Source organism: Vigna angularis, chromosome 8 (genome assembly GCF_016808095.1).
Source record: "Vigna angularis cultivar LongXiaoDou No.4 chromosome 8, ASM1680809v1, whole genome shotgun sequence".
Lineage (NCBI taxonomy): Eukaryota > Viridiplantae > Streptophyta > Magnoliopsida > Fabales > Fabaceae > Vigna > Vigna angularis.
In genome coordinates this window covers 8,303,227-8,316,199 of record NC_068977.1, presented here as the reverse complement: position 1 = coordinate 8,316,199, position 12,973 = coordinate 8,303,227, and the positions used below count along the sequence as shown (strand labels likewise).

The 12,973-nt window shown below is 31.6% G+C and overlaps 1 protein-coding gene across 1 annotated transcript; it reads left to right on the top strand.

Annotated features, from left to right (window-relative positions):
• Positions 1-8,604: 8,604 nt before the first annotated feature.
• LOC108344488 (protein trichome birefringence-like 19) lies at positions 8,605-10,981 on the top strand. The gene is made up of 2 exons (XM_017582922.2): positions 8,605-9,157; positions 10,095-10,981. Exons 1-2 carry the CDS (start codon positions 8,690-8,692, stop codon positions 10,881-10,883), a joined length of 1,257 nt encoding a protein of 418 aa, XP_017438411.1. The 5' UTR covers positions 8,605-8,689; the 3' UTR covers positions 10,884-10,981.
• The last annotated feature ends 1,992 nt before the right edge of the window (positions 10,982-12,973 follow it).

The following is a 12,973-nucleotide window of genomic DNA, read 5'->3' as shown; positions in this document are numbered from 1 at the left end:
AACCAACTACAAGCCGAACGTCCTATTGTTCGGTTTTCACCTCGACTTCGACTAAGTTTTCTTCCTCCAAATATTGCTCTTCCAACGCCTCTTCCAGCAGTGCGTCTCCTTCTGCTCACATCCACACGGATGATCATTGTAACGACAAGGACGGACGTACAAATGAGACAACACAAGGAAAAACACAGGGTAAGCTTATGTAATTTAATTCAAGTAATAACATACATTTTCATATGCAAGCACATTCAATTTCATTCCAATAAACAATTCAATCAAAACCCTGATACTAGACCGACTGTCCGGACTGTATGAATTCTGTGTAGCTACGACGTTCGTGCACCCGGGTGATGTAGTAACTGGAATTCTCATTAGCTGCCACCCAAGGTTAGTCCGTTCCGTCCAAAGTACCCCTAAGGACTAGGACCTCCTGTCGTTCCCACACATGACGTACCCCCTCTACGTGAGGACGAGTACTCACGGAACATCAGGATGAATCGTCAGCCAAGCATTACCACATTCATACTTTACCAATTTCAATATCATCCAAGAGTCGTTCCTCCCCGGAACGCTCGTTCAAATCCATAATCTCATATTCATCTCATAACTCTTCATCCTTTATAACCTTTCCCTTAGGTGTCATTTTCAGCATCCTTTCAAAATACATAAAATATCGAACGTTCCGCCCTCTTCATAACGAGGACGAACGACAGAAACGAGACCGATAAAATATCTCGTTCCAGAATAGAATAAGACCAAGAGAGTTACTTTTAGATCCAAGAATAATCCAGGTAAAATATATATATAATAGGTAACGAAGTTATATACATCGTGAATCAGTTAGATGAACTGACCCTCGGGAGTTCAAACTCATACTCCAACAATAATTCAGTACAGAGGCTCTAAGCCGGATCCCATGAACGTGGACACATCAGAACGTTAAATAACCATAGTTTAAAATCAATCATATACAGAAACCGGATGTCGGTCAGTGACCGAACACGGTAAGGATATGTTACTGAAATTGGGACGAACGTTATTTCATCAAGATTGATTATACGAGAATTGGGTACGAGCGCTTGGTATAAGACCGAGCACTACTCATTACGAACGCTAGGTGTAAGACCGAGCACTAATAAACTTCTAATAAAAGGGTTGATAATTATATTATGTTACTATTGAAGTGGTGTTTATGAACAACAATAATATACAAGTACATATACATATATTAAGTTTATCATATTAGATTCAGGCCCCACTATACTTGGCCGAACGCTCAAGCATAGTATTACCACACGAAGGCGTTCGTCCTACACTAGGATTCTCTCCAAATGAAAGAATCCCGTTTCAACTAGGTTTACCAGGAAAACCGAACGGTCAATGACCATTCAGTGACGAACGTACTTTATCATAGTGAAATCTCATATACAGAATCTTTTACATTCCAACTCATTTTTCTTAACTTATAACTTCATAACTTCAGAACTTTATAGAATTCCTATCATAATCAATTTTCATATCCCATACAGCACGTATCATATAAGTTTCATAAATTTCATACATTATAACCTAATTCATTCATATTTCATTTCATCTCATCCAATAAACGAACGTTCATTCCATACAATCATTTCAACCATCATGCATCAAACTCATTCAATCAACTAAACGAACATTCAGGCAGTTCAACAGCAACAAATCAAATTAAATTAAATAAGCTTCCCTTACCTGGATACGTGATTGAACGGTCTAAAAGTGGGTTTTTGGTTCGTCCAACTACAACTTCTACCCTCACGATCACTTAACTCTTCCAACTAAACCAAACAGCAAGAAACCAAGATAACTTAGACTACACCCTCGCATGAAACCAAAACGTGGTTTGCATGTAGCACAAGAACGAACGACTAAGGGGAGAAAAACTTACCAGTTTCCAGAATTCGAAACTGTTCGGTTCAAGTTGAAGCTTGGGACGCCGGTAATGCTCCTACGGTGCCTGAATGATGATCGGAGAAGAGGAAAGGTGAGTTTTCTTAGAAAGAAGATAGGATTTCTAGTGAGAAGGAGGAGAAAATGAAAGATCAGATTTTTGGAAGACTAAGGGTGCATGCAGAGAGAGTGGGAAGAAGGTTTCAGAAAAAATCATTTTTCTTCCCACGTAAAACGAGCGTGCGCTCTCCTGCTGACACCTGCATTCCACTATTTGATTTCAAATCCTCGTTTCTTGACACCTAGCGTCAGCGCAGAGGGGTTTGGGTGCGTTTTAAATGACTGACAAGGGGTTTCAGTCTGCGTTTTCCGAGGTCTGACATAAGGGTTTTGGGTGCATATTTACGAGGTCTAACAATAGCTCTTCGAATTATCTAACTTTTAATTTCATACTTTCAAATCTAAATATCTTTTATTTATGATTTTTAAGATTGGGTTGAAAAGATAATTTGATACTCAATTTAAGTGGTGGTCCCGATTACAATGCAACTGAAATTATGTTTTCTAGAGTTTTACAAAGCCTGCGTAAGGCATTTGATAATATGGGCATTAACATGAACCAATTATGTTTTCTCTGCAAATTCCTTTCTTTATTTAAGTCTCTTTGTTAACATCATTCTCTTGAATGTGTCGAACCCTTTCCACCTTGAGCCTCATCACTAATAACATGATACTTCCAATAATGCCTTATCAAGTCCATATCCATAATTTCACTGAGCTTTATGGATGCGTTCTTTAAACGTTTCTTAGGTTCTATCATTTCTATAAAAAAAAATAAAAGGTGAAAACAATCAAACACTAACTACGAACGTAAACTAACAATGTAGAGCATATTACCAGATATCAGATATCAGATATCGCTTGAATCCTAACCATGATCCTCTCCGGCACATTCGTTGATTAGTAATATGTGCATCGACTTCGTCCGGCAACCTAGATATCATATCATAATGCACCCTGCATATACTATTAATAGTTAATGTAAAATAAAAATCAAGAAAAAAAATTTAATTACCTCCCAACACCAAAGACACGACTCGGTGAGTCCTCCAATACATCAGCACCGGCCTTAGACAGTCCATAACTGATTCTCATTCCTTCATCCAAGATCATAGCCCTCACACTCCGGTACGTTACCGGCTCCGCCAGCATGATCGTGCCGCTAAGAACCTCCTGGTTCAATCGATAGTAGATCTCGTCAACCAGCTTCGAGAGCGGAAGGTCGTTAGCATAAACGAGACGAGGTCTTCGAATAAGTCGTCTCCTGAACCACTCCACTGGCTACTCAGGTTGATCTCCACTTTTTCAGCCATAAATTCCTTATAATAACCGAACAAGTCGGGAAGCTTTTTCTCTAAAGATTCAACTTCTTCCTCCTCGGCCTTCTTTATGCAAATCGATGGCTCCCGGGTGTTGCTCGAACAAGATTCTGTTACTTTATGTTCTGCCATTTCCACTTCTTCCATTCTCTTTTGTTCTTCCTCCTGAATGGTGTATGCAAAGGTGGAAAACAATCTAGAATGGATGCTTCTGAATTAAGCAATGGGTTTAGTCAATTTGAAACAGATTTTAACTTGGAATGCAATCATGGCTCCTTAAATGATAAAATGCAACTGATGCATGTAATCTAACTTGGAATAATGCAATAGGGTAGAAATATGAATCCGGGATGATGTTTATAATGGCTTATTCAGAGCAAACAAAAACAGAACCTAAATTTCGTATCATCTACATGCAAAGGGAGTAAATCAATCACTATGCTAATGCAAGGTAAGCTACTGAACTGAGATTAATGCAAAACTGAAATTAAAAGGAAAAGAATATGCACACAAGGATCACGTAATCAAATGGAAACCAAGAAATTAAAGGACCAATGATATGCAAACTTGACAAATGGAACCAATTTTTAAAAGAAACAGCATAAGGAGAAACTCAAAACTGAACATTCCGTAAATATTTTCAAGTGAATCTCAATTACTCTTCAAAAAAGACATTTTTGAGAAGTTACAGAACTCAAAATCCAGAACTGATAATTGACGTATTTTACCATTTGAATCTCAAGAAGACATATTGGTTGAAGTCAGACCCACTTTGGGATCCTGTAGAATCTATTTCAGACACAACAAGTGCAGGTTATCATTCAACTTCTGAAACAGATTTAAGTCCTCAAGTCTGCATTATGCTTAAACTAGAACAACTAAAATTCACAAATCATGGTAACTGCACTACAAGATTACGCAACACCTACGTACTAGAGCATGCAGATCAAACAAAGGACAGATCAAGAACTCTAAAGAACAGAATAACTACGAACATATATACAGTTGTATTAGAAAAAAATATATGTTTTTATGTATCTTTAATACAGTAGAATCATACGAAGAAAGTCGTTTGCTCTTACATTTTCAATAGATGGTTTATATTTCTGAATATATTTTTTACTTGTGATAGATTTTGAAAACCCATATAAATATACATTGGTGCTCTTTGGTGGTATAGTCTAACATTATGCGAAATGTGAGGTTGTTAATGGAGTAAAGCTCTCAAGGAATGTCTTTCATCGCTAGTTAGATTTGAGATATATATTTGGCCTATTCATGTGGATGGGTTGTGCTCATTAAACATGGATGATTTATATGTTGTTCACTAAATATATTTGGCATCCTGTTTTAGCCAACTACATCTTAGACTAGATGAAGTCTGGTCCCAGTTATCCATCACATATAAAGTATGATAAAATTAATAATATTATTATCATCATCTTATAAAATAGTTTAAAGAAAATAAATAATTCAATTATTAGTTATAATTGAAAAATAAATAATAATTGAAATTGTACAGATTGACAAAAAAATTTAAAATATTGTGACAATTTAAAACTTTTAATAGATATTGAAGGATTATAAATAATGATATATTTTTATGATGGTTTTCAATTATCAAAATATGATAAATATTAAATAATTGTGGCAGTTTTTAATCGTTAATAATGCTTTTTTTTCTTTTCTAGCAAATTTATCAGTATTTTAAAAAATTGTCACCAAATATGTGTCATTTTAGTGGTTATTTTAATTGTCAGATTTTATTTGTAACGTTTTCTAAAATATGCAATTTTAACATTCAAGAATGCAATATTATTCTTAGTGAACCTACCCCAATTTGAAAGCAGACTCCATCGGCATGAAAATACATTACTTGAACATGAGTACCTGCCAACCAGAAAAACAATACATTGATAATTTCCATATGAATAGAATGTGTTATAAATATTAAAAATCTGAAATCAACTAAAAATAAATTAATTTTATAATATAATAAATGCAAAACTCATCTAACAAACTCATTTTATAAAATTAAATCAGATTTAAAACTTATTTTTAAATTTACATTAAAATTATTCAGAAATTTATCCTAACAATAATTTTTACTTAAATTTATAACACAAAGAACAAAACATAAAAAAAAGGTATCTTTAAATATAATTATACATTAAAGTTAGTATTTTTCTTTAATAAACATAAATAATAAACTAAATGTAAAATTCTATTTAATAATGTACACTACTAAATAAAAGTTATATAAGTGATAATCAACCAGGAGATGAGACAAACATACAAATATTTATACATAAAATATGTACTAAGTCTAGAAGTTATATACACACTAACAAAAGCTATAAATTTTCAAATGAAAAAAGATTATACACAACATAACTAATCTTAAGTATGTTATTGCATCTCTCTCTGCACCATATTAACGGTAACATCTTCATATGTTTACACCATTAAAGTGAACATTATAAAAAAGGACAAAAAAGTAAACAAACATAAAAGAAAGGGTAAGCTAATGTACCAAAAAGGCAATCATACAACATTTAAAGAGATATTAACACAAATAACATTCACATCAACAAATCCTAAGACATGCAATCATTCATTATAGACTTGACCATCCAGATGTATGTATTTATTTAAGACTCTAGCGAGTTATGCACTTGCGGTGACCTCTACTACTCTACAGAACCATTGTCAAATGGTTTCATCCTATATCACACACAAAGTTAGTATGTTCCCGTCTTTGGCCAAAGTAAAACCCCTACACTAGGACCTTTTGCTACTGTCACCACATACCCTACTCTTCTCTACTTGAGATTGAATGGTTATTAGAACATCAATATAACTTCCAATACGAAATTTATACATCAATACATATACTATTGAAACTATTACAAGAAACTTCTCCTTGAAATTCCTTTTAAAACATTCACTATACATGTTCACAACCATGTTATTAGTCCATGAAACAATAGAATCCATAATAATCATACATAGAAACCATGGTAAAACTACCTCAAACTAAATCACAAGATCAGAAGATCACAAAATACACATTGGCACTCAAAGTGGCGCTTAATGCAAGACTTCTCACATAAGAGAGCGTTAAGCAACAATCTTGGCACCCAACGCTAAACTTTTCGCAAAAAGTGACGCTCAGTAGTAATCATGATGCTTAATGGCAATCTTGACACTTAGTAGCAATCATGGCGCTCAATAGTAGTCCTAATGTTTACCGTCATTCTTCTCACAAAACGTCTTGTTCAACGACGTAATTCTATCACTCAATTACCTAGAATTAAAATTGTTCCAAACCTAAAGTGAAAAGTAGCGCTCAGCGGTGCCTTGCCACTGCTCAACACCAAACGTTCGCAAAAGTGGCCATTCTACAATGGAAAGGGGCGGTCAACAGTCTGGACCAAAAGTACTTTCAAACTTGCACAACCAAGTATGCGCTCAACACCATGCCAATATCGCTCAATGTCATATCAAATAACAAAAAACTCAAAATTGTGATTTGGGAAATCAGGAACCAAATGATCAAATTGGTATTCATTACTTAGTGTTTAGTTCAAAAATAGTTTTCAATCTCATAGTGCATACCAACTTGCTCAAATGGTCAGATCCTAAGTTTCTCAATTCAACACCAATTAAGACAATTTCAAACAACACACAACCATTGCAACACATTCAGATTACTCGACAATTCAATCACAATATTAGATGTCCATCAACCTCAAACAGATCAAACATGCAATTTAACATTCTTAAAGCATCTAAAATTCTAAAGCAAGTTAATTAACTTCTCTTACTTGATAGACTGACCAAACACTCAAGAACTCCTAAAAACGACTCCAAACACACAAAAAACCATTTCTGCTCCTATGAATAATAGAAACACGATCAAGATACACCATTAGGACCAATGATTAGTAGAGACTCTTATAAAAGACTCAGGCTTCACATGTAAACTAGAACAGTTCACATGCACTGAAAAATGCACAAACTATGAAAATGAGCAAAAAACTAATTTACTCTATTTGAGAAACCAATCAGATAAAAGTTAAGAGAACGTCTTAAGGATAACTTTGGTAGTCTCTGATCTTCAAATGGATGAAGAGATTGTTAAAAAGTTTAAAGAGAAAAAAAAAGTAAAAAAATTATGTGATTTAAGAAAAAAAATGTATTTACATTTTGAACTTTTAATGTTAAAATAATTTTGAATATTATTATTTAAACCACACTACCCATTTAAAACTCGATTTTTTAAACTTTTGCACTTACAAAATCAAATAAAATTAATAGAGTTAAAACTTTTATTCTTATATTGTAAATTTTTTACTATATTAAAAATAAAATGTGTTAATATTTATTTTACTTATATATAATGAAGCAAAGACTTTGATTTGATTTGAATTAATGAGGTTAAACCATGAAATAAATATTCACTATTTGCTGATATATAATTTCGTTATGCTTTATCATAAGTTCACATGCATGAAAAACATATCTGAAGAGATATCTTGTGTCTGCAGGTTGAACGGGACAAAACACAACGATGTGACAGCTTTTGCTGGTGAGGGATTCCTCATATATGAAGGACCTTATCACAACAAGAAAACTCCAGCAAAGCACCATTCCCCTTTTGTCCTTTCGTTTTACAACATCATTTATCAATCTTAGCTGTCAAAAAAAGTTAGGATGGTCCATTCATTTTGTACCTACATAAAGTTTGATGAAGCAAACAAATCAACCAGTTCGTACATAAATTATCATAAAGAAATCACTCTTTATGAAAGCAATATATCACCAACATTTGTTTTTAGATGTGGTTTTATCTATACATGATCAAGATTAGAGGTTAATAATATATTACTCCTTTTAATACCAATGTTCAAATTCACAGTCATCTAACTTTCATCTCACAGGTGAATTTATTAACTCTTTCTACTCCAATATCTTTGATATAATATCATTAGGGTTAAAGTACTATCCATGTTAGCAAATCAATTTTTATTACAATTTTATCTCTTAAGGAATTGGAGAAAAAAAATGTAAATTAATTATCCTTGACTCTAAATAATATAAGAATATTAAATTTATTTGAATATAAGAAAATGTAAGAAAAATATTAGTTTAGTAAATTGAATTTTCCACATTATTAGAAAAGGAAAAGGAATATAAACATGTGACAAGTCCACCAGAAAATTATGAGATGATAAAATATTATGGTTAATTAATGATAGGTTTAAAAAGAAGAGAATCTGAAGCAACTTGGACAAAACAACCATGGTTTTACACAGAATATATTTGCAAAAGCTGATTCCCCTATTAGTTTCCTTTATCCCTTCCTCTTCTTTTTCTCCTTTTCCATGAAGTTCCTACATATGGAGCTTGAATGTGGGAACAGAACCAAAAAACAAACAGTATCAAACATAAGTAAAGTAGTATGCATAATGTTTCTGATATTTACTGTGACCACAGCACTGTTGAAGATCAATAAATTTAAGGTTGCAATTGGTGATTTGAAGGAGCCAGAAAGCTTGCCCTCAACATCTCTGAAGAAGTGTGACATTTTCAGTGGGGAATGGGTGCCAAATCCTGAAGCACCATACTACACAAACACAACATGTTGGGCAATTCATGAACACCAAAACTGCATGAAACATGGGAGACCAGATTCTGAGTTCATGAAGTGGAGATGGAAACCAAATGAGTGTGAACTTCCCATCTTCAACCCCTTTCAGTTCCTGGAAATTATGAGGGGAAAATCTATGGCTCTTGTTGGAGACTCCTTAGCCAGAAATCATATGCAGTCTATGATTTGCCTCCTTTCAAGGGTTAGTGTTTCTCCTACTTTTTCAAGACTCAGATTCTAAAACTCTGCTTCCATAATCATAAGCTTTGTGGTGTTTGATTCATCTTAATGTAGTATATTCTATGTCATTTATCTCTTTAAACTCCTTCTAATAGTTTTTTATGGGTGGGATAAATTTGTGAAAAAGGAAAGTATAGGAAAGATAAAAAAAAGTAAAATCGTTGAGTCGTAACAATTTTAGTATTATTATTTTGAACTGAAATGTCATAATTTCTTATTACTTTACTTTTTTATTTTTTGTTTCCATTTACGTAATTTATGGAAAAATATACTTACTCATGTAAATAACCTCTTCAAACATACATATGTTCATTTTTGTTTATGTACTTTTAGAGTCCCCAAGTAAGAGATAGTGTTGCAGATAAGAGCTCAGAAAATATAATTTCACTACAACTTGTTAGATTAGCTTATACATAGATAGAACTCCTCTAAAATTGAAATGTTCCCTAATTGTTGGAATACTTTATGTTTTGACATAGTTAGTAACTTAAATTAACTTTAAATTGAAAAAAGAAGAAGAAGAAAAGAGTAGGATAGAGATATATTTTCATCCAAAAATCACTTTTAACTGTAGTTTTTTAATAGAAAAAGAAATTGTGTTTTTTCTACAACTTGTTGCCAAATATTTTTGCTATTGTATGTTAAAATATTCTTTATCAAGTTTAAAATAAAATAAGCAAATGTCATACTTGTACTTTATTGTTAATTTGTTAATATCATTTTGTTAGAAGATGGGTGATGGTTTTAAATTTTTATTTTTACAACTTGTATATGAACTATAATTTTAACTTAAATTCATACTTTCTTTTACTATTTTTTCCCTTCCATAAGTTCTTAATAGATTTTTTTCCCAAACATTTTAAGAGTAATCCTCTTATCTTCTTCATCATCCTTTGTAGGTGGAGTGGCCCATAGATGTTTCCAACACGAAAGTGTTTTCCTTCAAGCAATGGAAGTACTCAAATTACAACTTCACCATGGCTAATTATTGGACACCCCATCTAGTTAGGGCTAAAAAAGTGGATTCAAATAGTGCTCTCTTCAATGTTTACATTGATGAGTTTGATGAAACATGGACAACCCACGTTAAAGATTTTGACTATGTTATTATCAATGGAGGACAATGGTTTTTGGGACCCCTTGTGTTCTATGAGAAACAAAGAGTTGTTGGATGTCAACATTGTGACCTAGATAATATGACTCACTCAAACTTGTACTATGGCTATAGAAAGGTTTATAACACAACATTTAAATCCATCATTAGTTTAGAAAACTTCAAGGGTACCATATTTCTTAGAACATTTTCACCATCTCATTTTGAAAATGGATTGTGGAATAAAGGTGGAAATTGTATGAGAACTAAGCCATTTAGGAGTAATGAAACAAAGTTAGAGGGTTATGATTTAGAGTTACATAAGATTCAATTAGATGAGTTCAGAATTGCCAAGAAAGAAGGAATAAAGAAAGGGTTGAAGTTCATGTTACTTGACACCACACAAGCAATGTTATTGAGACCAGATGGTCACCCCAATAGATATGGCTATTGGCCAAATGAGAATATGACACTATATAATGATTGTGTCCATTGGTGCTTGCCTGGTCCAATAGACACATGGAGTGATTTTTTATTAGAAATGTTGAAAATGGAAAGTGTAACGTCTATAAGTAAAAATATGATTCATTCATAGATAAATTGATAATTTTGTTTAAAAATATAGCATTATTGTAACATTTCACTTTTTTTTTCTTAATTGTGTGATAAATGTAATTCATATTTTGGATATTATTATTTATTTTCGAAATAATATCTTTAATGAGATTAAAAACTAATTAACATCATATTTGCTTTTAAAAGTTCACATTTTGCTTGGAATGTGTATTTTTATGTAAACTTTTTTAAATGTGTGTTTAAAAATCATTTAATCTTAGAAATTTGTGTGTGTTTAATGCAATCATTCATCATATTGGAAAATTTGAAGATGACAATACTAAACTGATTTTCATTTAATGAAATATATTGGAAACAGTAAAACCTAACAAACATTAAAGCTAACTAACTGAAACAGAAAGGGGTTACTGTCTTTATGACAGTAACCAATTTCATTCCCAATAAAATACAAGTTAACACATAAAAAAATGACATCAATATATGATACTATTGAACGATTATGTGTTAGTTTTAAAATCTTTATAAATGAGAAATGGGTAAAGGAGGCAACAAGGATCAATGAGGAAGGCAAGTTTTTTCAAAATAGGTTTACAAGGAGAGAAGAAAACAATATCCTACACGATTTATAGAAGAGGAATTGAGAATGATTGTGAGAGAATGTGAAGGAAGTAAAAGTTTGATACCAAATAATTATAATTTCAATTTTATTAGAGAAATTTTGAACAAATATATCGTGATGGAAGACTTTCTTAAAAGGAGTGACATAGAAAAAAAGGATGTATTTTCTCTTTTATCACTTCAACACCTAAGTGTGGTAATCCCTTGGACTAAATGAGTATAGACATATCTCACTTATGAGTTGTTTATGCAAGAGTTTAGCCAAATTCTTATTAAATATGCTGAAAAATGTGTTATATAAAGTGATAGATGAATCATTGAGTGCATTCCTTTTATATATTCTATCTCCTTTAAATTCATCCTCTAAATAAACACAATTTTCGTATGTCAAGCAAACGAGAATACTTTCACATGATAAGTAATGAAAAGATCATCTTCAAGTAAACACAATGTCAAGCAAACGAGAACACTTTCACATTATAGATAATAAAAAGACGCGTCTATTCCATTTGTCATAAAGTGTCAAATCACAATTTCATTTTATTCTAAACACAAAAAACGAGATAATAATTCTCAGTTTTTTAAAGAATTTTTTCTCTGTTTATTTTTTATGTTTAACTTTTTTTTCTATTATGTAAGATAATTCCAATAAATTAAGAATTTCTATTTTTTTTCTTTTTTAAATAACCTAAACAACTTCTTTCTATTGTTATATTTCTCCAAATTTCATTTTTTCTTTTATCCTTTACCTCTCATAAAATGTCGAGTAGAGAGATTTCACCTTCAATCTTAGCAAATTTATGTAAAAGAAGAAACTGAAGCAGAGAGAGGAAGATACAGAACATTTCGTGATGCTAGGAAGGAAAGGGAATGTGAAATTAGGGTTTTTAATATTTTTAGAGTTTAATATATTTTAAATTTTTGAACATTTGTTGTTATTTGAAACTTTAATATTTCTTTCAATTTTAAAAATAAATTAATATATTTTTTTAACCTATTAAATTTTGTTAACGTTTCAAACAAATTTTTTTTCTAACATTTAAATTTTTTTTACTGTTTGACATGTGTTTAACACAATATAATTAAGTTAAAAGAAACTATATCTATTATTTTTAAAACTAAATTTGAAGATCAAAATATATTAAAGTTTCGAATATTAATGAATTCTGTCAAAAAATTTAACAATTAAAAACATATTTAATTCTTTTTTAATAAAGAATAAAATGGGGATATTATAATTTATAGGGTGTAGGCAGAAAAGTGGAGAACTGCAGAAAGTACACGTTCATGGAATAAATGGGCTTTTATAGGGGCTTGTTAGGCCCACACAATTTCTAGCTTAAACAATTTAGTCTCAAATAGCAACTGGTATGGTACTTGTTTGTAAGAATTGCTCTATATTAGAAAATGAAATTAATTTTAATTTACAAATTTTCAATTAATTCATGGAAGTAATTTAAATAGTTTGTGTACTGAATTAAAAAGTAATAC

What these genes read in the sequence shown, in the direction of transcription:
- LOC108344488 (XM_017582922.2), top strand. Translation starts at nt 8,690, where the DNA reads ATGAAGTTCCTACATATGGAGCTTGAATGTGGGAACAGAACCAAAAAA. An exon ending in TGATTTGCCTCCTTTCAAGG is followed by an intron (nt 9,158 to 10,094) that starts GTTAGTGTTTCT and finishes CATCCTTTGTAG; the next exon opens with GTGGAGTGGCCCATAGATGT.